The sequence below is a fragment of the Eubalaena glacialis genome, chromosome 11 (assembly GCF_028564815.1).
Source record: "Eubalaena glacialis isolate mEubGla1 chromosome 11, mEubGla1.1.hap2.+ XY, whole genome shotgun sequence".
NCBI classification, from domain to species: domain Eukaryota; kingdom Metazoa; phylum Chordata; class Mammalia; order Artiodactyla; family Balaenidae; genus Eubalaena; species Eubalaena glacialis.
In genome coordinates, this window is record NC_083726.1 from 59340691 (window position 1) to 59368681 (window position 27991).

General features: G+C 47.3%; 1 protein-coding gene across 3 annotated transcripts; it reads right to left on the reverse strand.

Moving 5' to 3' along the window:
• Window positions 1-2245: 2245 nt before the first annotated feature.
• Window positions 2246-27777, reverse strand: KIF5A (kinesin family member 5A). 3 transcript variants are annotated; one of them, XM_061206345.1, is made up of 29 exons: window positions 27622-27750; window positions 19519-19521; window positions 17252-17339; window positions 17084-17157; window positions 16582-16686; window positions 16281-16329; window positions 15787-15842; window positions 15451-15538; window positions 15038-15162; window positions 14391-14495; window positions 13921-14069; window positions 13667-13815; window positions 13219-13394; window positions 12373-12441; window positions 11791-11997; window positions 11340-11486; window positions 10541-10729; window positions 10058-10175; window positions 9619-9683; window positions 9400-9509; window positions 8582-8683; window positions 8016-8076; window positions 7695-7766; window positions 7428-7532; window positions 4620-4836; window positions 4221-4374; window positions 3822-3904; window positions 3387-3414; window positions 2246-2932 (listed from the first exon to the last, which is right to left on the reverse strand). In XM_061206345.1, the coding sequence occupies exons 1-29, from the start codon at window positions 27748-27750 to the stop codon at window positions 2854-2856; spliced, it is 3102 nt and encodes a 1033-aa protein (XP_061062328.1). In that variant the 3' UTR covers window positions 2246-2853. The 3 variants fall into 3 exon arrangements, with proteins under 3 accessions (XP_061062328.1, XP_061062330.1, XP_061062329.1); XM_061206347.1 differs by lacking the exon at window positions 19519-19521 and having other exon boundaries at window positions 27622-27777; XM_061206346.1 differs by lacking the exons at window positions 16582-16686; window positions 17084-17157; window positions 17252-17339; window positions 19519-19521.
• Between the last annotated feature and the right edge of the window lie 214 nt (window positions 27778-27991).

The window sequence follows — 27991 nt, forward strand, 5'->3', positions numbered from 1 at the left end:
CTGGAGACAGCGTGGCTCACCAACCCCACCCTTTCCCCCTTTGCTTGGGGCAGGGGAGCCAGATTGAACCCCTTTCCTCAGAGCAGTGGTTTTCAATCTACTCTACAGAATCCTTGGGGTCTCTTAAGGACTGTTCAAGGGCTCCTCAACTAGTGAAGCATTTTCCACCAAACAACAAAAATGCAAACTGCCCAGGTCTGCGTCACTTTTAGCTATTCTTTATATCAGGGTTCTATATAAGATTGGTTCTGAAAAATGTTTGAATATCACCACCTTGGATTTATTCTACACCCCTCTGGTATTTTTTTTTTCCCTGCATTTCTTCTTAATTGCTAAAAAGGGCCCAACAGGTAAAGGGAGAAAGGACTTTTTCCCTTGAAGGAGTCACAGGCCAACACAGGCTGTATTTACCAGCTGACACTTACACTGAGCTTTCTTTCCTGACTTAGAAACTAGGTGATGGGTTGCCCTGCTACCCTGTTCTTCCATCCCAGATAAGACTGGCTATCTGGACACCAGGTTATATTTCTTGATTTGGACTGGCTTGTGACCTCCACTCTCCATCCCTGCACTTACCTGGAAAGCCACCTTAGCACCATGTGGTAGGACAGGATGTGAAAACAAAACAATAGTCCTGTCAATTCCATAGGGAGTGGGGGAGCCCCCTGGGTCAAGCCCTTGGGCTCCTCCACCTCTGGAAAATCTGCCCTGCCCTTTTCTTTAAAGTGCACTTAATACCAGATGAGGACATTATAGAGGGAATTCTTTTCAGAAAAAAAACATTTTTTAATGTGTATCATCGGGGAAAAGTCAGGCTCCAGCTTGAAAGGAAGGCATTTCGAGATACCTATTTTGCCAGTGAACTGGAAGCCCCCAAACCAAAAGGTGCAGACGGGAAGAACATGCAGCCCAATATGGGACAGAGAAAGGAATCCAGCCCATCACTGTGGCAAAAAAATACTTAGGAATTTTCCAGTCTGTTTACCCCCAAAGCCAAAGAAGGAATCATTTTGCTTACGCTTGGCTATAACTATCACCGTGGACAGATGAGCAACCATTTGACAGATTGTTGGAAATGGGTTGGCCTCCTTAATTTTTCAAAATAATTTTAAGCAGCTTTGGGTTCTGGTCATGAGCTCTGGGGTAGAGAATATCAAAAGGAGTTTTGAGGAGAAAGGGAAGTGGTCCCTTGAGCAAGCCATGTTCTTGGTTGTCCAGGGGGCACAGGAAGAGGGAGGCAAAAGGCAGACCTCGGGGGGCAGAGGTGCACACCCAGAACCCCTCCGTTTGGGTGAGGGGTGTCTGAAGAAAATTCACCGTATAATTTAAGCAGTCCTTCCATTTTACCCTCCCCTGTGCTAAATGTGGAAGAGGAGGGAGGAAGAGACTATTTCTGTATCTTCTCATGACGCTAAGACATTCTTCTGCTTAAGGCTTTGTGTGCGTGCATGTGTGTGTGTGTGTTTGTGAAGGATCACAGCCCTCTAGCTCCCATTTTCCTTTTATCATCTCCGTGACTAACACCATTCAGTGTGAGAGATGCATATATGAGAGAAAGAAGAAACGCTGACCCTCCTCCCTATGGCCCCAAATGAGGAGGGTATACTATGCTTAGAAATTGCTAAATACATCATTAGATACTAGAGAGTATGACAGAGAGAAGAGAGAGACATAGCAGCAGCTTTTGATATATAGATACAGAGTACAAAGAGATACAGAGTAAGACAAGACATCAAACATAGTACAGTTGAACAACAAGGACTGGGGAGGGAGTTAGTATCAGAGACCACAGGTTTGCAGCATGCTGAGAGAAGAGGCCTCAGTCCCTCTTAGAAACTGGGGAAGAAAGAGAAAGAGGTTGTGAGGAACCACCTTGCAGCCCGGTTACTGAAGAGGAACAGGGTGGCATCTGTACCAACTTGGGTTTACAGTCCTGTTCCTTTGATATCAACAACCAGACGCCACCCTCCCAGCTCCTGCTCCTCCACCCGCAGGCCTTCCCTAACTCTTCCTCCCCCATTCCTACTGCTTGCTTCTCATGCCTTTCTGCCTGCGTGTGCCTGGCCTATTACTCTGGAAAACCCCTGGAGAGGGCTCAGCTTGGATGCCGCCCACTAGGAGACTGGCCATGTCCTCTCGTTTCTCGTTCTCCAAGGATCCAAGGTGGACAATAAAACAGGATCCCAGTGCCCGTTTTGAGCCATAAAGCAACCCTGGCGAGAAGCCTGGTGACACACAAGAACAAGGAAGGTGCCTGTGCTGCTAGGAGAGCACAGGGAACAGGGGAGGGGACCCAGGACAGAGGTGAAGGTGGGGCTTGGAGGTGGGCACACAGCTGTTTTCCACCTCCACTAGAAAGATTGTAGGGGAGTGCTGATACAGCAGCTAGAGGAACAAAAAGTTAGACTTCCTGGGGCATTTGCTAAAGCTCATTGGTGACATATACAGATATGAGGAGTATAGGACACAGAGATCTCCCAAGGTCTCCTAATAACTACTAGGTTCTGTGACCTGTGTTGGGGCTCTAGATGGACACTGCCCTTGCCCACTTCTTTTGACATGTTGCAGCGACCCCTAGTGGCAGAAAGGCAGTACTGTGGTTCCCACTATGGCCAAGCACAAGGGGGGAGGGGAGGCCAGTGCCTAGGGGACACCGGGCAGTTCTGATGTAGCCCCTGGAAGGGGACAGCGGGAGTTGAGGGACAACTATATAGTAAAAGTTTTGAGATGATTTAAAAAAAAGCAGGAGAAACAAAGAAGCTGAGGGCAAGAAAGGAGGCAACCTGAGGCTGGTCAGAGGAAGCGGCCTGAAACTACCTGAAAGTGCAGGTATGCAGCAGCCCGTGTGGGAGATTAGCTGGCTGCCGTCTCTTGGTGGAGAGGGAACAGCTTGGCCTGGTCTTCAGCCTCATAGCCACATGGCAGGTCACTCCTGGAAGAAGAGACCCAGCATAATCACAGCATTGTCAGCTCCGTATAAATGACAGCATTCCTGTCACTTTGCTCTCTCAGCATCCCTGTGAGATAACGAAGGGCAGGAATACAGGGCAAATCAAGGCCAGAGAGATAGAGCTGACTTGCCCCAGGTCACAAAGTTCCCAAAAGTAAGAGGGAAACCCAGGTCATCAGATGTCCGTGGCGCTTTCTCCCAGCCCCCATAGCTGGCATGGGGAGGAACCCCAGGGAGAATTGGAGGAGGGGACAGTGTTACACCAAGGCAGGGGATGACTGGACCTCCTGGACAACACAGTGATGGCGAGAATGGTTCTCATTTCCTCCTCCTTTCCCCAAAGTCTCCAGCGAACCTCTAAGTAAGGCATGAGGGAAATGTAACCATTTCTTCTGGTCCCACCCAGAGAGCCCAAGAGCAGTGGCAACCGGCGTACCTATTGTCATTGATATCTGTGGCATTTCCTGAAGACAACATCATGGAGGACACAAGATTGGAAGAAGGAAAAAAGAGATTGGGTGTTACTAACAGTCTCCTCAAACCCTCTCTCATCCTAATCCCTTGGAGAAAAAGCTAAGTGTCTTGGGAACATAGCTGCCGTCTGGGTCTGTGGCACTCGTCTTCAACTACCCCAATCTGCATCATTATTTTGTTTGAGAAAAAGCCTCCCTGAGCCCTCACAGAGGAGAGGAGAAGGGGAAAGGAAGGTAAGGGTTGGGACAGGCACATGACCGGAGGAATCCACTTCCAAGCGTCCAAGACCCTGAAGGGATGCAGTGTTTGAGCTGTAGGTGCAGGGTCACTTACTTTTCTGATACTTTTCAACTTGCCCTGGGATCCCACAGGCTGGTTACCCATCTTTTCCACTCACCATTGTCCATGTTGGCCTTCTGGTAGGAAGCCAAGGGGCCTCCAGAAGATGTGGCCCCACTGCTGGTACAGGAGTTTGCAAAGCTGGATGGAGCAGAGCAGAGAGATGCAACCTCTGGCACCCACCTTCCACTGTTCCGAGGACCACTGATCCACACTCACCCTCAGGGATGAAGCCATCCACCCCTCCCATCCCCAGAGACCAGAGGACAACAAACATGGCCTCAGGCTGGGAGGGCAGATGCCCATCTTCTAATCAAAGGTGTGAAGTTGAGAAAGGGTTAGAAATGAAGCTACTTAGGAAAAGAATTAAGTCTCACCCAATAATTAACCCAGTCTTATGCCTTATAGGGTGCAGAGAGCCTTGGGTTGGGACTTCAGCCCGCCCATGGTCACTCACTACATATCTGAGGTGGAGCTAGGTGCAGCCTGCAGGTACAAATTCTGGTAGTTCTGGAAGAGGCTGTTAGTGTAACTGATGCACTCAGGGCTCCGGGTGCCATAGGGGTTGGTGGGTGAAGATGCTGGGTAGTGGCCAGGCCGGACGGGTTTGGCTGCGGCAAAGAAAGGAAAATGACCGTGAAGAGGCTATTTGTTACCTTGCAGTTGCCCTGCAAGGTCATTTAGCTAGAGCTGAACTGAGTTGCATGTAAGGTAATTCACTTTTCTACTTTTTTGTAGTGGTGGTGGGATGAGGCTGGGGTGGGGTTACACTGAGGAATTTGCTGGGTTCCCCCAGGTGGTGATCCCCCCCGTAACCGCCCCCCCCCCCGCCTACTGACGCCCACTCCCCACTCACCAATCTGGGCAGAATGGCCCCGTTTGCCGGAGCTCTTGTACCGAACGGCCTCCTTGATGCGGTCCACCTCCTGCTGGTACCGGCGCTTGTCCTTCATGGCGCCCTCCTTGGCCTCCTTCAGTGCACCCTCCAGGGCCTTAACTCTCTCAGCCGTAGCCCTAAGTCGTTTTTCCAACTTAGGAAGCTCACAACGCAGATCTGCATTGTCACGTACCAGCTGTGGGATGAGCCCCAGCGAAGAGGCGGGGAGAGAGGCGAACAAGGCAGCAGAGTCGGGGGTGCGGGTGGGAGAGAGAATAAGGAAAAGTCATGTCAGGGAAGGTGGAGACCATGTCGTTTCCTCCAAAGGCCTCATTCCCTTTACCTAATTGCTGTTCTGGCCAGTTCTTTCCTTCTCCCTTTAGCAAATGGTAGTCAGGCATTAAAAAGTTACATCGTTTTCCAGGCAGCAAAAACATGCCAACTCCTCTGTAGCCCAGAACTCTTGGGATAGCAAGAGTTCCAGTCTCCTCCTGGCCTAAACACCACCAACCCCCCTATATCTCACAGCTGGTGCCAGACCAACAGCCCCAGGGCAACCATGGGAATGAGGCCCCTCCCCCTCCCCCAGAGATGGCTTTGTGGGCATGCACAGGGCGAGGCAGCAAGAGCACAGTAGCAGTTTGGAGGGTGGAGATGGTACTGAGTGCAGGTTAGGTGCAGTGTAGAGCAGGAGCAGAAGCTGGAATACAGGAGCGCACGCGCCACACACACACACACACACACACACACAGACACAGAGACACACACACACATGGCCGCCCCATAGGAAGGAAAGAAAATGTTTTGAAGTCTCACAAACATTTGTGCTCATTACCTTCATGTTCAAGGACTTCCTGGGCTGTCCCTCTCCCCATTTAAATTAAGCTACAGCTTGGTAGCAACCACCTTGCAGCCAGAAAAGACTTCCTGATCTTTTTACAAGGTTTCACACAATGACTAGGGCCCTACAGATTGCAGAAGGAGCCAGCCTTGGAAGATACCAGGTAAATCAGTGCAGCAGGGAACACTGGGAGAATTGTCCCTTTAATTTTGGACAATTTACAGATTATAAACAATGTTTTGCTGTGACAATAACTTAGCTTAATTTGTAATAGGGTTATGGCCCTGGCTATTTAAGATTCTGTTGACTGAGAGGTTTCTACATTGCTCATGTTTTCCTTTCTAGTCTTGTGTCCCCTGAGGTAGGATATTAGGAGTCCTCTCTCCTATGGGTGAGTAGCTTTTGGTCTTTGAGACTTAGAACAGAGGCAGAGCCTTCATGGGGGAAAAGGAAACAGCCTGTGATTTCCTCAAACGTGCCACAATGTGGATGAACCTGGAAGACATTATGCTAAGTGAAATGAACAAGTCACAAGAGGACAAATCCCAGATGATTCCACTTAGGTGAGATTCTTAGAGTAGTCAAAATTATAGAGACAAAGTAGAATGGGGGTTGCCAGGGGGTGGAGGAGCAGGGAATGAGGAGTTATTATTTAATGGGGATGGAGTTTCAGTTCTACAGGATGAAAAGACTTACGGAGAGGGATGGTGGTGATGGTTGCACAACATTACAAATGGATTTAAGGCCACCGAATGGTACACTTAAAATGATTAAAGGTCATAAATTTTATGTTATGTGTACTTTACTACAATGAAAAATTGGGGAAAAAAAGCAATGTAATATGCATTTGGATTAAGAAGGAAAATGAACACAGAAGTTAAAAAGAAAGGCAAAACCGATTACAAATGTTTCTTCCCTTTCAACTTTCCTATAATGTTGTTCACACTGTTTTATAATAAGTAAAGGGGGAAAGATGGTTCTGAAGCCCTCTGCAGGTCCAAAAAAAATAAATAAACCCTGTGGACTATCATTGGGCCACAGTTCTAGGATTTTCTTGATTATTTAAAAAAATAAGAAGGTGTACTGGGTATTTACTATATATGCTGGGTATGGCACTGGGAAGAAAAGAAGTTTAAGCTGTAGTTTAATGAGAATATGAGTTTAAAACGAATTTTAAGGTGGATTCGAAAAGAAGGGAATGAAGTATAGGTTAGGGTTTATTTTACGAATCAGTTAAAAGAGCCAGTTGACAGTCTGTTGCATCTGTCTTCAAGGCTCAGCTATTTGGCACTAGCCAGGGTGCTCCTGCTCTGTATGCACCAAACATTTCCTGTCCTGACTCCTTTGGACTGACCCTTCCACCTCCCCACCCCATACCTTTGAAACCCAGTCTTCCACCTAAGGAGCCGCAGCAGCAAGGAGGGGGATAGAGAGGCAGCAACTTAATACACAGGAGTTTTCACTGGCCCTGACCAGGGGCCGGTTGGGCCGTCTGAGGACATCATGTAATTGCCCTGGGTGCCTGCCCCAGGCCTAGGCAGAGGGAGTCCTCTCCATGAGAGAAAGCCCAGCTTCCTGGCTTCTTGTCTCTCTGCTCTCCATCTCTGGCTAACATCTGACCAGTATCCCCTGTGTACGGTCACGGCCCCATGCCTCTGAAACCTCTATCAGTTTCAACCTTTCCCTCCAACAGCGTAGGCCTGGGGAATTCCACTTTGAGCAGAGGCAGGCTGGGAGCTTTGGGAAAGGGAAAACAGGCATAGAACCAAGAACAAGGTAAAAGTGGAACGAAATACAGGATAAAGAAGGGATTAGTAGGAAAGGGAAAAGGGAAAAGTAAGGAAAACATGCAAGTAGATTTTCCTAAATCCAAGGGCCTCCAAAGATTTAGGTATCCTAGGCTCCCGGCCTCAAGAGTTCTCTTCACCCCTTACCCTCACTCTTACCTGTTTGTGAACCTTTGTAAGCTGTTCCAGGTTGTTCTCAAGAAAGGAAATCTTCTGCTTTTGGGAGTGAATCCCCCCACTGTCCTCGGGCTCCATTTCTGCACTCTGATGAGAGACAGAGGCAGGGGAAAGGTGTGGCTGTCCTGAGGCCAATCAGGTCCCACCCAGACCAGGCCAAGCCAGCCCCACTGAAGGCCACAGGGTCTGGAGAAGCCTGAGGACAAGGGGAGGATACCGGGGCTGGGAAGACCCCGAAACGGCACTCACTTTCTTGACTCGAGTCGTGACGTCTTGAACGAACAGCTTGCGAAGGTTGTGGAGGGTCTGGAGTTCCCGGGCCTGGAAACAATGATGAAAAATTGGGGGCCTCCAAATACCCGGTCACCGTTCCCCCTCCAAAATTACTGGACCCTCCGGTCTCTCTAGACAAGTGAGTCACTCATCCTTTAGGAAAAGGTGCGTCCTGATCATGCCACAGACTGACTTTGCAGAAAGGCAAGGAGGAATGGGGTTAGGAAGAAATCGGGAGGAAGAACTGAAGCCCTCCACCCACACCCTGTTAACCTGACAGAGAAGGAAACCACTCACAACTGTCTCCTCCAGACCCTTGAGGTCCTGCTTGGACTGCTCGTGTCGCTCATACAGAAATCTGGAGGAAGAGGGAAACAGAAGAACCCCTCAGGGCCTCCCTGCCTCCCTCTCTCCTCCCTCCTCCATTCCTTTGATCTATATTTTATTATTATTTATTACACAAGTTACCCATGTTCACAGTGCAGAAATTAGAAAATAAAAAAAAAGATAAGTAAACGAGTTCCATAAAAAGCCCATGATTCTACTACTTACAGATCAAACCACCGTGAACATTCTGGTGTCCATCTTTCCAGACTCTTCCATGCATGCATATCCCACATAACTGTTATGGGATTATACCATTCCTACTGTTTGTAACCTGCTTTTTACACGTCACAAAACATCACCCACATCCTTCCATGTCTGCTAATATTCAACAGAAGCCTCCCTTTTTCCCCCTTCCCCACCCCATCAAATTGTTCTTCTGAGGCACTTGCTTCCTGTGGTCACCATATTCACATCTAGATTGTGTCTTGCCTCTGCAGTATGTCTGAGTAGGGTCTGCAGGCAGACCCGTCACTCACGTCAGCTCCTGGAGTTTGGTGCTTTTCTCATGTTCTTCATTCTTCAGCTTCTCATAGTCAGCCTGAAGCTTCTCCAGCTCTAACTGGAGCTTCTGATTCAGGCTGCGGAGGGCAAGGAGGTATTGGGGAGAACAAAAAGATGTCAGCGAGAGGCAAAGGGAAGCCCAGCTCCTCAAACACTTTCCTTCTTCTACACGTGAGTCCTGGTAGTGTTGACGCATCTACCTTCGGGTATCAGAGGCAGACTCAGGCCACTGCTTCCATGACAGAGGGGCCCTGAGCTATCTAATCAGAATAGCCTTGCAGGGCTTCCCTGGTGGCGCAGTGGTTGAGAATCTGCCTGCCAATGCAGGGGGCACGGGTTCGAGCCCTGGTCTGGGAAGATCCCACATGCCGCGGAGCAACTGGGCCCGTGAGCCACAATTGCTGAGCCTGCGCGTCTGGAGCCTGTGCTCCGAAACAAGAGAGGCCGCGATAGTGAGAGGCCCGCGCACCGCGATGAAGAGTGGCCCCCACTTGCCGCAACTAGAGAAAGCCCTCGCACAGAAACGAAGACCCAACACAGCCAAAAATAAATAAATAAATAAAATTTAAAATATATAACTTATTAAAAAAAAAAAAAAAAAAGAATAGCCTTGCAGATAGGGACTAGTCCTCACTCCTTGTACCTCCTGGAGTTGGGCTGCAAAGTCATGTCATTGTCAGGGGAATGACACATGGAAGTTAAAGAACCGGATCCTAGTGCAAGAGGGAGCATCTGAGTAGGCACACACGGGGAGGGGACCGGGTGGAGATGAGCCGCCCTGGGGAACTCTTACTCTTTGAGCTCATCAATGGTCTTCTGCTTCTCATTGATCTCGTCCCGGAGCCGGGCCAGCTGCCGGTGATGGGCCTCCCGGTGGCTGTCCATCTGCAGCTCCAGGGCCTTCTGCAAACAACCCCACCCCAAGCTCAAAGCTAGACTCCCAGACACCCGCTCAGTGAGGACCAGCACAGCCCTGCCGGGCCCCAGTCCTCCCCACGCCTTCCCCACTCGCCTTCACATCTTCTGAGTCCTGTGTGTCTGGCTCCTTATCCTTCAGGGCCACTTCATGCACAGTTTCTGAGGGAGAGAGGGGAAGACAGCTTACATCAGACCTACCTCCTCCGGACAGAACTTCACATTGTGACCAGAGCTCCAGGCAGAGCAAGGCACGTCTACACAGAATGGGCCCACAGGGATGTTCTTCTGGGTGAGGATGGTCCAATTTCATACAGCAGGGACAAAGAACAATGGAGGGTTTATGGTTCACGGAAAATGAGCTACGTACAAAAGCGTGCTAAGCAGCATGTGAGTTGGACTCCACGATTTCGGTCTAATGCTTTGGTGAGTGTGCTGTTGGGTGGTTTCCTGTGATGTTTGTCACTTTCCCTCCCTGTCCCCTCTGCGATCTTAGATCCCAGGATGGGGGGGTTGGACGTTTAAGAGGGCCTCACCCTGGGCTTGGAGCTTGGCCAGCTCATCACTCAGGGAGTCATAGGACTCTTCCAGGTGCCGCTTCTTGAGCTCCACGCTCTGCATGTATTCCGTCAGGGAGCGGATCTTGGCCTCATGCTGGTGGGGTGAAGGTTCATGAGAGGAAGAAGACGGATGCAGCAAAGGACCCAACTCCAGGCAGTGCAGACCTCCATAAGCTCCAGCTCTCCTCCCTTCCTGCTACACCTCCCATGGGGATGCAGGGTCGAGGGACATTCCTCTGGAGACCCTTCCTTTAGACCCTCTTGGATCAGAGGGCAGTATCCCCCGATCCTTCACTTCTCTAGCCTGGACCCTCTCATGCTTCCCCCCAGCTCTTCTGTCCTTGACTTCAGTTGACCCTAGGCTCTTGACATAAACGTGGGTGCTAGGAGTTATCCCATAAGCACAGAGTTGCCCGTCCTCTCCCACGGCACCCAAAGGCTCTGGACCTCTGCACTCACCTGGGAGATGAGAAGCTGGCAGGATGAGAGCTCCCGCCCAGTCACTTCCATCTTGCGGTGACATTCGACCTGGAGGTTCTCTAGCTGCCGGCACCGTTTAACCACAGACTTGACTTCGGATTTGATTTTGCTGATGTAGAGTCGGGCCACAGTGAACTCCTCCTCGATGGCCCCGCTGATCTCCACCGGCTGTGGGAGAGCAAGGGACGGAGGAGGTGCCTCTCTGCTGCCAGGAAGCCCTTTATCCATTTCCTTCTACTCAGCCTAGCCCCCAGGCACACACACCCACAGACACAGGGACTCGGGTGGGACGGCTATGTTCCAGATGACTTCTAGCAGCTCTGTATCACCTGTCATTTCACACTAAATCCCTCTCTCTGCGCTTAAAGATCCAATTCTGACAGTCACCTTCTTTCATCCTATAGAGCAACAGGATATTCTGTAGTCAAACTGACCTGTTTGATCACCCAGATGGGTCATTGTCACTGCCACAGATCTGCATATATCATTCCTAATTTTGTGCTCCCATCTCCAAATCCTGCTATAAGCACATCTCCACTGCTTCTTTATTCAGCAATGTGAATTTCAGTTGGTGTGTGGATTTAGAATGTGTATTTCAATTGAGTCTATGCAAACCTCTACCTGCTTTCCTGTGTCTAGTTTGCAGGCGTGTTTCCTGGATCTTTGGCAACCCCCCTTCCCAGTATCCCTGAGGGCCTGGATTGTCTCACTGGCACCTCCCACCAGTGCCCAGAACAAGAATGACCTGAACAAGGCTGCCGCCTCTTTCTCCACTCACCAGCTTAATCTCCCCGTTGCCCACGATGACACTGAACTCACTCAGGTCCTTCATCAGCCCGTTCAGCACCTCAGCAATTCGTTTTCGCTGGTGTCCACTGACCTCCTGTAGCCGCTGCAACTCAGACTCCAGGGACAGCATGGTGGCCTGGGGACAGCCCTTCAGGTCATCCCACCGCCATCTTCCTGCTCCCCTCCCCAGCCCAGGCGGAGGCCTCTCCCTTCACGCATGACCCTGATGGCTGCTATGAAGAGAACACAAGCCCTGCAGAAGGGTCTGGAAGAGAGAGGGGTCAGAAGGGCAAAGTGCAGTGGCGGGGTGGGGGAGTGTCCCACGACACACTGAACGGCAGTGCAAAGGTGCAAACGGGATCCTGCCCTATCAGGAAGCAGAGGTCCCTTTGGAAGTGGAGGATGTTCTGAGGCCAGGGAGCTCCTAGCCGGCTACTCACCACCTTCTGAGACAGCTCATCCACCAGAAGCTGGTTCTGCTGGCTCTTCTCCTCCACCTCCTGGGACTTCTGGTCGTAGTTCATGGCCAGCTCCTCCAGTGCCTGCAGCACTTCCTTCACCTCATCCTTCGCGGCGTCGTTCTCCGACTGCAGGTGGCTCAGCTCCTGCTGGACCTTCTCATTGTCTCCTCGAGTGGACACCAGCAGCTGCAAGGGAGGGGCGAGCCACGTGAGGGAGTCCTCTGCCGGCGACCACTTCGATGGCCCCTTGGTCTGGGGAAGCTGAGCCCCCCACCCAGGTATAGGTCTAGGAGAGAAGCAAGGGCCAAAGCAAGAGTCAAGAGGAAGTGGGCTTTCCGCTTCACAGGAGTAGGGCAACAGAATGAAGAAGCACCCAGACTCCGGCATCCGTGCTTTAAGCAAAACCCCAATTAAGTTTCCAGATTTCTATAGTCTTGGAGGGTGACTAACCCCTAAGCAGAATGGCCCTTCTTCCATCTTATCAGGAAAAGGTCTTTTTGATGCCTTTCAGGGATGAACACACAACTCTCTCCTCTCGTGTCTTGCCCTCCTTCCCATTACCTCTTCCTGGTCCAGCATCTGCTGCTTGAGCTTCTCTATGAGTTGGCTCTGCTGGTTGATCTCATCATCCTGTTGGAGGCAAAAGGGGTAAAGATGGGGTGAAGGGAACTACTCTTTCCAGTTTAGACTTACAGGGTTGGGGTAGATGTGGATCCTGATAAAAATCCAGCTAGTTTAGGCTTTGATTTAGAAACTCCACATCCTAAAAAAAGAAAGAGGTCTTTCCCTCAGCTTCTCTCCTTGACCCCTGCCCTCATTTTTTAATCCCTTTCTTCCTAGAAGTTGGTATAACCTTGACAATGCACAGCAAAAGCCTTTAAATGTTCATATCCTTTAACTGAGAAATCCCACTCTAGCGCTCCATTCTAATCAAATCATTCCAAAGCAAAGTCTTACGCACAAGAGACAGTCATTTCAGAGCTATTTATAATAGCAAAAACAACCAACCAACAAAAAACCAAACAAACAAAAAACCCTAGAAGGCCTGTAAATAAGTAAATGGTTAAATACATTCTGATAAATGGACTGTTAGGCAGCTATTTTAAAATACTTTTATGAAGAATTGTTAACAAAGTAGGAAATTGCTCATTATATAACGAGGAATGAAAACAATCGGATGCAAAGTTACATATACAGTATAATCTCAATTGCGTGGCTTTATTTCTGAATGGTGGGAGGAGATGATTTAAATTTTCTTCTATATATTTTTATTTATCTTCCATATTTTCAATAATGAACATTCATCTCTTTTAAAATAAGAAGAACGGCAGGATAAGCTACTTCTTTAATCCCTCGCTTGCCATCCCACTGGGCTCTCACCTCTGCGCCCTGCCCGACTGTCCTTACCTTGTCATCAAGCTGCTTGTAGAGGCGGCGGATCTCCTCCTCATACTTCTGCCGCTCCTCAGGCGCGATGCGCACCACGATGGATGAGTTGTCGTTCACGGGCGTCTCCTCACAGAGCTCAGCTCCCAGGGCAGCATCCTCCCCAGGCAGGCGCTCCGTCTCTGGCACGTCCTCTCCTGGCAAAGGGGCGGAACAAGGTGAGGGATGGGAGAAGGGACAGCTGCATCCGAGGGTCCTTCCTCCCTCACTGTACAATGCGGAGACCTCCAGGCCTCCATCTCTCTTGCCAAGTGGACCGTCAACCTTTTGGGGGGTGGGGGTAAAGGCAGTCAACCCGCTCTCGCTTTCTCTCATGACTGCTCTACTGCACCCCTCTGGAAACGCAGCCTCCCTTGGAGATCGTAGGAGCCCTCTCTGGCTCCCTGCACCCACAGGACCCGTTGCTAACCACTGCGCCACCGGCTCAGCTCTGTCTCCAGCTTTGCAATCGTCTCCTTCTGAGCCTTTGTCTTCTCCTTCTCCTTCTCATATTTCTTCTTCCACTGCTCGGCAGTCAACTCCAGATTCACGGAGGCAGTGTTCTTAATGGTCTTTGCCCTGGAGAGGAGAACGAAGAGATGAGACCTCCATTAAGGCTCCCAAGACCCTGAGGGGAGAGCGCAGCAGGGGCTGCGGCAGGGAGTAGGGGACCCTGCCACCGACCGCTGTCCAAACATCAGGGTGGACTTGGTCTCCGCGTCGTTGTAGTTGGACGGTGAGCAGCAGATGAACATGGTTGTCCGGCAGTTTCCTCCCAAGGAGTCCTGGAGAATCCGTGTCATTTTGCTGTCACGATACGGAACGTAGCTTTTCTGGGGGAAGAGAGAGGACACAAATCAGAAAAAAAAATTCAATGGGGGAATCAGAAGTATGGTGGGGGAGTTCCCTGGTTGCCTAGTGGTTAGGCTTCCGGGCTTTCACTGCTGTGGCCCGGGTTCAATCCCTGGTCAGGGAACTGAGATCCTGTAAGCTGCATGGCACAGCCAAAAAAAATAAAAATAAAAATAAAGAAGGGACGGTGGTGCTGACTAGGGGCGGAGCAACCCATGAATTGGCATGATGAGGTGGGGCATTAAGAGAAGGCAGAAGATGGGGTGGGGCTTGAGGGCTGCGGACACCTAAGGAGCACTCACTGTGCCCTCAGCCAGCGCAGAGATCACGTTCCCCAGGGCTGACAGGGACTTGTTGATATTCTTGGCCTCGTCCAGCACGGCTCCCTCTGCTCCAGTCTTGCTGACCTACCAGGGCACGAAGGGGTGAGTGTGTCGTGAGCGGCTGCAGAGGGAGTGGGCTCTCCCCACCTCTTCTTCATGTAAGGTGGCTTAGTCCAAGGAGACGGGGAGAGGGAAAGAGGACAGAGAAGGCACTTCCTCTGTTCCCCTAAATGCTCTTGCTACAGACCTCACCACACACACACACACACACACACACACACACACACACACACACACACACACACACACGCGTTATACGATTCCATTTATGTGCAATGTCCAGAAAGTCAAATCCAGAGTCAGAAAGTAGATTAGTGGTTGCCAGGGGATGGGGGAGGGGAGAAGAGGGCATGACTGTCAACAGGTGATGAAAATGTTCTGGAATTAGTGGTGATGATGCACAACCTTCCAGACATACTGAAAGTCACTGAATTGTACGCTTTAAAATGGTGAACTTTATGGTATGTGAATTCTAGCTCAATAAGAAAGTTATTTTGATTTACAAAAAGGCCACCCCCCTCCAAGGCTTCCTTCCTTGCCCACCCCACCCTGACAGGACCCCCAACCTTCTCGCTCCCTGCCAGGTCCACTAGATACAGCTTCCCACTGAGCTTCTGCTCGGTCTCCATATTCTCCTGCTTGATATTGATGAGGAAGATGCTATGGCTTCGAGAGCTGTGTTCATTCATGTCTGTAGGAGGGAGGGTGAAACAATCCCTGTACTAAACCCTGCGGAACTGAAGCCCTCAGCCCCGGCTTCCACAGACCCCTGCCTCCATCCGCCAAGAGAGGGGGTGTCCGTCAGGACTAGCCTAGCCCCTACGTCTCCCCGGCAGCAGGTCTCAGGGTCACACAGACAAGCGACCCTCCTCCTCTGGAGGACACAGCCTTCCCTTGCTCACTTTCGCGTCCCTCAGCCCCAGAGGGCACAGAGGAGAGGCAGACCCCACGCTCAAGAGCCCCTTGTCTCCCCACTCACTGGTGACAGCCACATGACGATTTGATTTCCCTTCATCAATCACATCTAAAATTTCTTCTGGGCTGGACACAAAGCGCTCGGTACAACCCTGTAGGGGGCAAATGGAGAGTGACCCACGCACTTTGATCTGCAAATTAAATTACCTGCACAGTGACCAAATGACCTCTCAAGACGGTGCCTCTTCCCAGGCTCCAGACTCTCCCCAGCCCCATGGCATGTCTCACCCCACCAGTACGTCCGCCCTCCAACTTCTGGGTGGGCCTTTGGTCTACCCTCCTCCTACACCTGCACTCTCAATACACTGGCCCCACCTGGGTGTCCCATCCCCACTCTCACCTTGACAAACGGCACCCGGTTCTTGTCCTCATGCACAGACAGATTTGTCTTGGTCACTGAATCAGGACAATTCAGGGTGAGCGAGGCCAGCACTTCCAGCCCCCCACCTCCCCAACCCCTGCACGCTGCAGTCTACTCGGATGGTGGATTCTTCTATGTGCAAGAGGGAGGAAGACTCCCCTGTGAAGCCTAAACTCCCTGCACGCGCTGAAGGCTGTTTTTCCTCCTGCAGGATTCCAGCCCCAGGGCTCCAGCTAGACTCAGGCTGTTTATACGTGGGCCTGGGCATTTAAGCTCATCTTCTGACCCTTTCGGTTTTGGGAAATTCTTGGTGAGTGGAGGCAAGGGACATGAGTACAAGTGTGTGTGTCCTTGTGTGCCTGCTGCATCACTCACCAAACAGTACCAAAACCCAAGAGCCCAAAAGCAATGTGATCTTTCTCTTCCTTGCCCTCCTCACCCCTACCCACCCACTGGGGTTAAACACCACTCACCATCCAGAAGGTCACGGATTTTGTCCAGGTAAATCTCAAAGTAGGAAACCTGGTTGGGGAGAAAGGAGAAGTATGAAGTGAAGAGGGCCTATCTTAAATCTGATCCAGGGATCTCAGGCTAATGCGACCCACTCAAATGGTGGTGGTGGGAGGGAAAAGGCAGAAGAGACTATGTTGGCAGAGAAGAACTTAGGTAACCACGGTGGAGAATAAGTTGGGGCGCCAGGATCTCAGTGGGCTCATACTAGATCCTCCCCTCCCAGTCCCATAAGAGGATGCCCAGCAGTCATGCCCTGATCACCTTGATGTGGAACTCAAGGTTCTCATCCATGGAGTAGATGTGGTTGAAGATGTCTTGGGCAATTCGAGGAATGATTCCCATCAGCTGGGGGTCATGCAGCTTTCCCTGGGGAGTAAGGGTATTCTGGAATGAGGCTGGGGCTCAGGAGGAATCAGACAATTCGGAGGTATGCAGATGAACACAGAGGTAACAGCTGCTAAGAAGACTATCCTAACTTAGGGGATGGTCACTACCTTTTAGTGAAAGGAGGAGGGAACTGAGCAGCCCTCTGGACTTTCATTGCTGCTGCTTTTCCAGGTGAAAAGAAGAAAACTGGAGTAGTGGAAAGGAGGGTGAACTGCAGCAGGCTGAAGGGATTCCATTAAACTTCCACTACAACGCTGCCCTCCGTTCATCCTCTATACCAGGCAGCCCTCAATTCCTAGATGTTTCCCCACTGAGATTCCTTGGCCTCCTATTAACAGTCCCAGCTCCTCATGCCCATAAAAGTCAGAACCCTCACCTCCATAGTATGTGTCTTCCCTGAGGATGTCTGTCCATAGGCAAAAATGGTGCCATTGTAGCCAGCAAGGACATCTGAAGAGATGGCAGAGAAAGAGCACAGGTAGAGAGAAGTGGGGTAGGGAATGAGGAGCCTGAAAAAAATACATTCTAAAAATACATTCATTACCTTTGACAATCTGCATGGCACACGCATGATAAACTTGCTCCTGAGTCGTGTTTGGGGGGAATACACGGTCAAAGATATATGGCTTCCCCTGGAATGGAAATAAAAGATGGCAGACATCAGTAGGCAGGTGTGAGGGAGGAGAAACACCTGAAAAGGCATCCGTTCTTCAACCTTCTGTACGCATGGACAATTATGGGGATGAGGGAAACTAAAGAGAGGCAAAATTTAGTACTGACATCAGGAGTTGTGTCTGTGGGGTGGAATGTCATTGAGGAGGGTCACACAGCGAGACTGCATGAGTGGATCTCAGTCTGGGTGTGATGACTTAGCACTCACCATCCCAGACCCCTAGCCTGGGAAGCCAAATGGGAAAAGACAAGAGGGCCACAGGCTGTGGAGAGTGAAGAACAATAAATTAACATTAAAAAATCTACCACTAAGTTAAAAAATATCTTCCTCAGTAGATCCATATGTCCTGATATGAAAAGATGCTGAAGATGCATTAAGTGAAAGATGCAAAGTTAGGGACAGATGTATAGCATGTTGCCTATTGTGTAAATGAAATACACAAATACCGAACTACTGAGCTGTTGTGGAAATATTAACACAAGCTCTCTCTTTGTGAAAAGAATATATGAAATCAGAAATATAGGTCTCTGACTTCCCTGGTGGCACAGTGGTTAAGAATCCACCTGCCAATGCAGGGTACACAGGTTCGATCCCTGGTCCGGGAAGATCCCATATGCTACGGAGGAGCTAAGCCTGTGTGCCACAACTACTGAGCCTGCGCTCTAGAGCCCGTAAGCCGCAACTACTGAAGCCCGCGCGCCTAGAGCCCGTGCTCCGCAACAAGAGAAGCCACCGCAATGAGAAGCCCGTGCGCTGCAACGAAGACCCAATGCAGCCAAAAATAAAATAAATAAATAATTAATTAATTTAAAAAAAAAAAGAAATATAGATCTCCCTTTAGGGAAGCAGCTTTAAGTAAAGAGAAACTGTGAAGCAAGTCACTCAGACTTACAAGTACTTTGTTTAATTCAGGTAATATGTTATAAATCACATGTGCTGATAAGAATGCTAAAGATACAAAATATTTACAACCTAGGGAGCCAAACAGAATATATTTGCTATCTAGTCATATTAAAGGGAAGATCTCTGGTAAGATTAAATGAGACTATGCTTGTTCTCCGTCATAAGTGACAAACTACTCAGTCGTGTTTTCCCGTCATTCAGTATAAAGAGACTATGACTTAGTTGTCAAATTATTTTACTAGAGTCCATCTTTCTTCAACTGATATGTAAACCTTCAGATCTATGGACACCAGAGTTTGGGAGACACGTTTTAACTAATTAAGAAAAGTCATACTTTATTATAAGGTGTATTTTTGGATCCTGGGACATAATAGGTCCTTCAATTTATTCATTTTCTATCCAATCACATTATAAAATATCTTATTAATGTTATTAGCTTCTTTGTTCAGTCTTTTGAGTTACCAGGTATGAAATCATATGCATGTAATAGTTTTGTCTATTTCTTTCCACTGTTAATACCACTTATTTTATTATTTTATCTTAGAATCCCCCAAACAACATTAAATTGTGATCACTGGTTTCCTTTTTACTATGATGTACGCTATTGGTGTCAAATAAACAGTCTTTGCGGTTCAAAAAAAAAAAAAAGAGAAATCATAAAAGTTGGATAAAGCTGAAGATGTGGGTCTAGGTATATCTACAATATTGCATCAACATATGTAGAATTTTTTTCCAGAAGGAATTATATAAAAGTATTAACAGTGGTTATTTGGGGGAGAGAAACTGGGAGAGAGGAGGCTTTCATTTTTCAGTTTGTATCCCGGAAAGTTTACATTTTTAAACCATGTACAAGTGTTTTGTTTTGTCTTGTTTTATTAATGCCAAAGAGAGTGAGACAATAGTGTATTATTTTGTTTCCTTTTTACTTCTCTGCAAAAAGGAAAATATTATTTATACTAATAAATATTTTTTAACATTAAAAATTTTTTTTAAATCTGGCTTATGATAAATATCTGCCTGGAATATTTATCTGGTCTCTCTGTGATGAAAGATTCTGAAGCCCAAAAAACAGAATCCACAAAGACAAAGAAGTTGTGAAGGTGCTCTCTACAACTAATGGAGTACTGTAAACTGATAGAGGCTTTCTGGAGGACAATTCTATTAAATATTTAAATGTCCATGCTGGTCATACTCTGTCCCAGCGATTTCAATGCTAGGAATTTATTTTATAACACTTGCTTAAGCACTTAAAGATGTGTGTAGAAGGATGTTCACTGCAGCCGTTTGTATCCAGGAAAAACTAGAAACAATTCAAACATCCATCAAGAAGATATCGGTTATGATACCTCCATAATCTACCCCCATTAAAAGGAGCAAGGTTGGTTTACATATATTGACATGTCCAAGATCGATCATGTGAAAAAATAAAAACGATCTGTATAATGTGATTATACATTTTTAAAAAGCATATGGATAGAATAGTCTTAGAAAAAAGATATGGAAGACTGTATATAGATCTGTTAATGGTGGTTATCACTGGAGAGCAGAATGACAGGAACTTATGCTTACTACATTTTTTCTGTGATATGTAAATATTTTACAATGACAACGTATTGCTTTGAAATTAAAAAAAGAAAACAGTATAGGTGATGTTACAGAAAAATGTGTAATGACAAGGTACGCACAAAATAATTTTAAGAAAAAGGTGGTTTTTAAAATAGTATGCAGTATAAAAAAACACACACAAAAGAGTATATGAAGGATTATTCCATGTCTGTAAAAAAATTATATATATGTATATATGTATAGCTTGCATAGAAAAACGTGTTAACAGTAGTTATCCTTGGACAGTGGGATTTTAGGAGTTTTTTTTTGTTGTTGTTCTTTTTGATTTAGATTAAAACTATTCCAAAATGAAAATACATAATTTTTAAACAAGAAAAATTTTTAAACAAAGATATTTATATTCTTACTACATAAAGAACTCTCATAAATTAGTAACAAAGGACAAAACTAACCAGAAAAATATGGACAAGAGTTAGGTACTAACAACAGAAGAAATACAAATGTTCAATAAACATAAAGATGATCAACATTTTTGAAGAAAAAAACAGTAACATCATTTTTCACCTATCAAACTGGAAAACAAAAACTTAATTGTAATATGCAGAGTAGATGAGGGTTCAAGGGGGTATAATTTCTTCGAAAGGATCATGCTCATTCTTTTCTGGTAGGACAGTACATCCATACTTTTAAGGGGCAATTCAAAAATGCATAATCAAAAGCCTTGGATTGTACATATCCATTGACCCAGATATTCTACTCCTAAGAATTTGTACTAGGGAAATATTTGTAGCAAATATTTAGCTACAAGAATGTTTATTATCAACACTGCTTATAATAATGAGAAATTGAAAACAACTGAAAGGAGTTACATTTAGGGGACTGGTTAATACAAGGAATTGATTACACTATGGCATGTACATATATTTTATTCTTTGCTGCTATTTAAAATGATGTCATATATATATACACTACTATGTATAAAATAGATAACTAATGAGAACCTACTGTACGGCACAGGGAACTCTACTCGGAGCTCTGTGGTGACCTAAATGGAAAGGAAATCCAAAAAAGAGGGGATACATATGGCTGATTCACTTTGCTGTACAGCAGAAACTGACACAGCAGTGTAAAGCAACTATACTCCATAAAAATTTTTTTAATTAAAAAATAAAATGATGTCATAATAGAACACCAATAAATCTCAAAAAGGAGTTGAGTGAAAGAACTGAAACTCAAAGAGCACATACTGTATTATTCCTTTTATATAAAGTTCAAGAATAAACAACACTTATTTGTAGTGATAGAAGTCAAAGTAGCCGTTGCCTTGGGGTGATATTGACAGCAAGAGGGCAAAAGGGAGCTTTCAGGGGCAATCAAAATGCTCTAGATCTCAATCTGGGTGGTGGTCACATAGGTGTCAAAATATGTTATAAAATTCATCCAGCTGTTTGCATAAGATTTGTGCACTCACTGTATGTAAATTATACCTCAGTAAGTGCTATCATAGAATATCACATCACAAAATGATGTGATAATGGCTCTTAAAATATGAATTATGCACAACTTCATTGTTTATAAGAGAAATGAATATTAAGCCTATGAAGTAGCATTTTAACCTATCAAAGTGGCCAAAATAAAATAGTTTGACGATGGGACTTCCATGGTGGTCCAGTGGTTAAGGCTCCATGCTTCCACTGCAGGGAGCATGGGTTCGACCCCTGGTCAGGGACTTAAGATCCCACGTGCATGCAGTGGCCAAAAATAGTTTGATGATGCATTGCACTGGCTGGGCCCTTAAATATACATATGGTCGTTCAATTGTTTGTAATAGCAAATGATTAGAACAACCCTAAATATCCATATCCATCAATAGAGACCTGGCTAAATAAATTATGGCATATCCCTACAACAAATTATACAGTTGTTAAAAAGAATGAGATAGATATTTCTGCGCTGATATAGAAGGATCTCCAAGACTCATTGTTAAGTAAAAAAAAAGCAAGGTACAGAACAATATGTATAGTATGCTATCATTTGTGTAAAAAAAAAAGTGCATGCATGTATATATGTATTTGCTTGTAAATGTATGATATTCTTTTAGAAGGATCCACAAGAAACTGGCAATAAGTGAAATAGTCATGATATTTTGTTGGTGAAAAAATAGGTTACTAAACAATATAGTTTATGATATACTTTTATTAAAATTATTATATGTGTATATGCAGGAAAAAACTACTGGAAACAAATACATCAAATTGTTAACAGTATTTTTTTGGGGGGGTGGGATTTTGAGTGAGTTTTAGTTTCTTCTATGTGCTTTTCTTTGTTTTTAACTTTGTCAACAATTAAAATATATTAGTGTTGTAATCAGATTATGATTATGTTTAGAATTATTAAAGAAAAATCTACCTTGATTTTTTTTAAGGTTTGAGTGAGTTTATGAATTATTCATAGGACTTTTGTGAATTTTTCACCCTTTTTATCTATACCGTTCGTCATTACACTTCATTACAAAGCATAAAATTCTTATTACACAGAATAAGATCATACAGTGTTACAATAAACAGATTTTAAGTGGCCTTGACGCCTCTCCTTCTAAGTGGTAATATCTTTCTTTCATTTTATTTTATTCTATAATTGAACCTTGATTCTTGAATTGTAATCTAACTCAATATTTCTCCCATCCAGTGGCCAAGAAATAGAAACAAACAAAATATGTCCATCTCAGGCCAGTGACTCTCACCTCTTCTCCACCAATGATGTCTATCCATGCTTCTTGAAGCCAGGCATGCAGCCAAAGGGGATTAAATATAACTCTCAAGCCAGCCTCGCTCCTCCCTTCTTCCCTTCTGGGAACGTGGGGATTAACTCTCTCTCTAACACTCCCAGTTACAGGATTCCAGAGGGTGCTGTGGACGCAATGAAATGGAGGGCGCTCTCCAACTGCTGAAGGCAATTATTGCCCGAGGAACTCCTTTTCCTCAGCCTAGGCTGGGAGGAAGGAAGAGACCAGAGAGGGAGGAAGGGTGGCATTCTTGGAACCATGAGGATAATAAATATCCAAGAGCTAAAAATGGGTGCACTTAGTAATCTCGTGAGCAGAGAAAGCCATGGATACAGTTCTAGGGTTTCTGGGAAGGCCTTCTACCACTTCCCTACTCTCGGTTGAGCCCTTGAGTTCCAAATCTAGCTCATTTCTTAAGATTTTTATATCTGTTGAAGTACAAATGTCTTTTAATTTTCTATTGATTACAGCCATGGTGAATTCGTTTTGTCAGATCTTTTTATGAGAATAACTAGACCAGTGGTTTTCCACTTTTTCCACTTCTAGACTACTCACATGGGAAGCATCACCATTATTTACATCTTTCATGACACATATTTATTCTAAGTCAGACTGTAGTACATTGTGGGGGATTTCTTATCAGAATCTGGGGAAGTGTACGTACAGTTAGCAAAAGCCATTTCTGATGCCCCCTCCCAGGACTCTGCCCAGGCCACTTTTCAGCCTGGATCACCATGTAGACCAAGTGTTTCCTGAAGGCAGGGATTCCCTCTAAATCCCCAACATCAAGCATAGTCCCTGGCCCACAGGATGCTCTTCGTAAATATTTGTTGAAGAAACACAGATATTGATGGAAGAAGAGAGCAAGAAGATACTAGGGACCTGGATGTTTGGATGAAACAACCAGTAAGAGGGGAAAATGTTAACCACTGCCCAGTTGTGTCAAAGGCTAGCTTGTGGGGAGACAGCACATATAAAATGATAATAACATCTAACTCTTATTGGGAGTTTATTATGTGCCTGTCACCGTGCAAAGCAGTTTATATGCATTATCTCATTTAATGCTCACATCAATCGTAGGAAGTAGGTACTATTATTATTACATTTTATAGATGCAAAAACTGAGGTTCAGAGAGGTAAGGTAGCTTTCCCAAAGTCAAACAGTTGAGAAATGGTAGAGCAAGGTTTCAAACCCAAGCAATCTGATTCCAGACCCACACTGCCTAAGTGATCCCAGAAGTGACGTGCCAACACTGCGTCAGAGCCTTGTCGTGGCTTTTCCTTCCCCTCCCCCACCCGCCCCCCTCCATGTGGGCATTTCTCCAAATGTTTCTGGACAGAGCTAAAGCCCTTCTTCACATCCTTTTGGCAACCTCAACCCCTTTTTCAGAAGAATGCAGTTCTCCCACCCATCCTCTCCAAGGAGCCTCCCTCACCATCTCTACTTCCAGGTAATAATCCAAGACTCTGTGACTCAGTACAGCGTCAGGGACTAGAAGACTGTTAGGTTAGAAACACTCAGGGAGACCCTCCACCTTCGAGGAATGCCTCTGAGCTCCACTATGTCTCCACCCACAGCAGTCTTAGCGCTCCTCAGTGCCTATTCCAGAGGGCTTCTCTTCAGAGTCCCCCAACCCAGGACTCTGTTCTCCTCTGACCCACTCCAAGCTTCCTTGTCTCCTGTCCAACTGTGTTTCCCAGCACTTTCTGGAGCTTTCCACTGTGTGTGCTGACTAAAGCTAATGGGAGGGCCTAAGATCAGGGGTCCAAAGACGACCAACATTTTCAACCTTTGCTAAAGCACTTGGTAGAGGCTGAACTTCAGAGCACCAGGACTGATTTCCATAGTGACACCCCTGGGGATTGTTGCCATGGTAATGCTGGAGAGATACTGGCCACAGTGAACATTACCTCCCCTCTCCATTTTCCTTTACAGACTCACCTAAGGCTAAGGGGAGACTACTCCCTCTCTTCAGACACCAAAGGAATCCTGAGCCACCTCAAACAATACTGACCCTGTTCCAATAATCCTGCAGGTCCCAACCTGGCTTTTCCAAACGAGGTACTTGGTGACCCTGCTTTTCTGCCTCCGTAAGAACCCACTTAACCACCAGGAGACCTAAGGGAGGTAGAATGTGGTAAATACTTGAATGAGGGAGGGAGGGAGGGAAGGGGAGAGACAGAGGAAGTTGGGGGGGGGCGGAGAGGCTATGTGTTTCCCTACTGTCATCCTTTCCGTGTCTGGTATAGATGCAACAGCTCAGACAGCAGGCACTCTGCCCACCAAGACCAAGGCAGAGAGACACTTAAATGGGTCCACTTAAAAAGTCACAGTGGATTCTGAGTGACCCAAAGAGCAAAACAAGGTACATAGCACACACAGACAGTGACCCAGACACCCTTCTACTATGACTCAGGTCATTAACTTGGGCAAAGCTCCATCCCCCAGATTCCTGGGAGAAGTCATGGGGGGGGCGGTGTGGATAAGGCTCACAGAGCTGTCTTCCCAGCTTATTCTCCTACATTTTGCCAAGCAGAAAAAGCCCACAAACATTAGGGACTCGGTAGCCCAGAGCTAGCCGCAGTGCAGAGAGGAGAGCCGTCAGAGAAAGGAGCAGGGGTTGGGCTTGGAGAGATTAGCCTCTCCCACCTTCATCCTTCCCTCACCTTCCCAGACATCCTGAAGCAGCTTGCTCCATGAATTCCTCAGTTTCCCACACACTGGTCCCCAAAGGGAGCTAGAGGAAGAGAGAAGAAAGGGAATGGGAGATCTCTTTCCCTTGTTGGGACCCTCAAGGCACTCCTCAAATTAATTCTCCTATAGCCCTCATCCTCTAGAATGAGGAATGAATAGAAAGGCTGGGAAGGCCAGCTCCAAGGATGCTGCCTGAGACAAAATGGCCCCCCATAAGCACTTATCTTGGCAGGAGAGATTGACAGGAAGGGCTAGGGCAAGGGAAGATACAGAGCGAGACAAAGGTACAGCCCTGCAAATATCAGGCAAAACAGATAAGGAAGGAACAGCTGTGGAGTAAGATAGAATCTGAATTATCAGGGGGCCCTGGGCCTCTCTTCATCTCTCCTCCCTCCCCACCTCCACCATGTCTCTCCTACTTAGCTGGGCAAATTGGACAGGTCAACACAACTCCTTCTCCCAATATCACCCCATGCCCTGCGCCCACCATGCCAGGATGGATGGCCCGGGGAGCCTAAAGGAGTTGGTTCAGATTTACCTAAAAAACCTAGAGCAAGGAAGCTAGGCTTTTGTGGATTTGCTCCTCCATAACTACGTTTCTCCTATTTCTCAGCCTTCATGTCTCAGGGGGCCCTCAAGCTCTAACTCTCACAGCTAACGCCCACTGTCCAGACTATTCAGAGAAGAGGCCCCGAGGGTTGATCCAGGCATTATTTTAGCCTGGCCAGACTGACCAGACTGCAAGGTCTAACGTCCCTGAGACAAAGAGAAGCAGGGGCCCTCTCTATGTGGCAAACACACACATACATAAGCACACACACAGTGCGAAAGCACCCATTTGAGTCCATAGTGTGGGTGAGAGAGCCTGGTGACGGACTAGGGCTCTTAGGGACAGGACATGTAAGCAAGTCTCTTCCTAAGGCATGTTTACTCAAAGTCCCAATCTCACTGATTCAGAAGGCCCAGGCTCCCTCCCCTTTTTTCCTTCATTCCTTTAACAGCCATGCCCTGTGCCAAGCACTGTGGATCAAAGACACATAAGAAGTGCCCCTGACCTTGAGGATGGTCCTTATATGGGCCCCTCCCTTCTCAAACTGGCTACAGTTTCCTGGCCCAGCACCCCTTAAGCCCTACTCCCTATTGGACTCAACCCCAGATCTTTTCACCCCATAGCCTGACAGTCCCAACCAATCTAGGAAAGGAGGGGTAGGTGAGGAATTCCCTAGGAATTCCTTTGGGACCATCACAGATAAAAGTCCAGAACAGAAAACCGTGGAGGCAATGTGATACAGAAGGAAAGACGTGAGCTTTGGAGTCACAGATTTAGGTTCAGATCTGTGAATTAACAGTGTGACCTTGAGAAAGTCATTCAACTTCTTTGGGCCTCAATTTCCTCATCTGTAAAGTGGAAATATTAATACCTACTTCAGAGTGTTGTTTTGAAGATTAAATAATATATGTAGAGTAACAAGCACACAGTAAATACTAGTTCTCCTTCTTAATAAGGTCTCTTCCATGGGTAGGGGCTGTCATGATGAGGTAGAGGAGATGGCTTGCTACTTTTTATTGGATCATCAAGAGAAAGGATGAATACGCAACTACTTGTTAGGATCTCAGGGTTTGGTTATTTTTATTTGTTAGGGTGAGTTGGGGGGTCTGAAATCCTCTTCCTACTGTACCTGGGAGGGAAAGGCAGACATTTCCTTAGGACCCAGAGGCTCCCCCACCAAACTGGGTGTGGCACCAACATATTTCTTTCTCTGAAAACCGTTCATCAGACCTGTGCCCTCCCCCCAAGTCCAGGCTGTAACTACTTCAGGGAATGATGGAGGCCTTGATCCTAGAGTCCACTCTCATTTATACCTCCGCAGAGACCCTGGACTGCCCACCTCTCATCTAGCCCATCCACTAGTCTCCCCCTTCCTGGGAGGTGGGGGTAGAGATCTGAGCCAATAACAAAGGGAAGATGCGCTTTCCCTAGGGAAGAAGGAAAACATCAGAAAAACATGGGACTGGCTCTAGGGGTGGGGACGCTGCACAGAGCAGCAAAGGGGAATCCGGTCCCCTGATCACGGGAAAGTAGCCCCCTCTCGCTCTGCAGAGACTCGGCCGCCGGCCTGGCCAGGCCACACCCAGGCATCCTGATGCAGGGAGAGGAGGGGCTGCGGCGAAAAGGATGGAGGATGAGCGGTGGAGAGAGGGCGCAGAGACAGGCAGGGGCTGAGGCTAGGCAGGGGAAAAGATTCAGCCTCCCGCCCCCTCTCCGAAATTCCCTCCAGGGGCGGCACTCACCCCAATAACGACGCTGTCGTCCCCTTGGAAAATGGGGATGAACTTGTCCCCCCGCAGAATCTCGGCCTGGTTTAGGGGCCGAAATCGGCAGAGCACCTTGATGCTACATTCGTTGTTGGTCTCGGCCATAATGGTCGTCGGCGTGGGGCTGGGGCACTTCTTCTGCTGCAGGGGTCGTATGTGCTCCGGGGGAGAGGGGCTCAGCTGAGGCCCTGGCGGAGGACAGGTGCTCGGTCTCTGGGGCTCAGAAAGGCGCGGCGGGCGCCTGGACGAAGGCTGGGGAACAGGGCCGAGGCGAGCTTCCTCGCTCCTGCGGCACCAGGATGCGGGCGACCTGGGTGTCTGGTCCTCTGTCGGCGCTCTGCCTCTC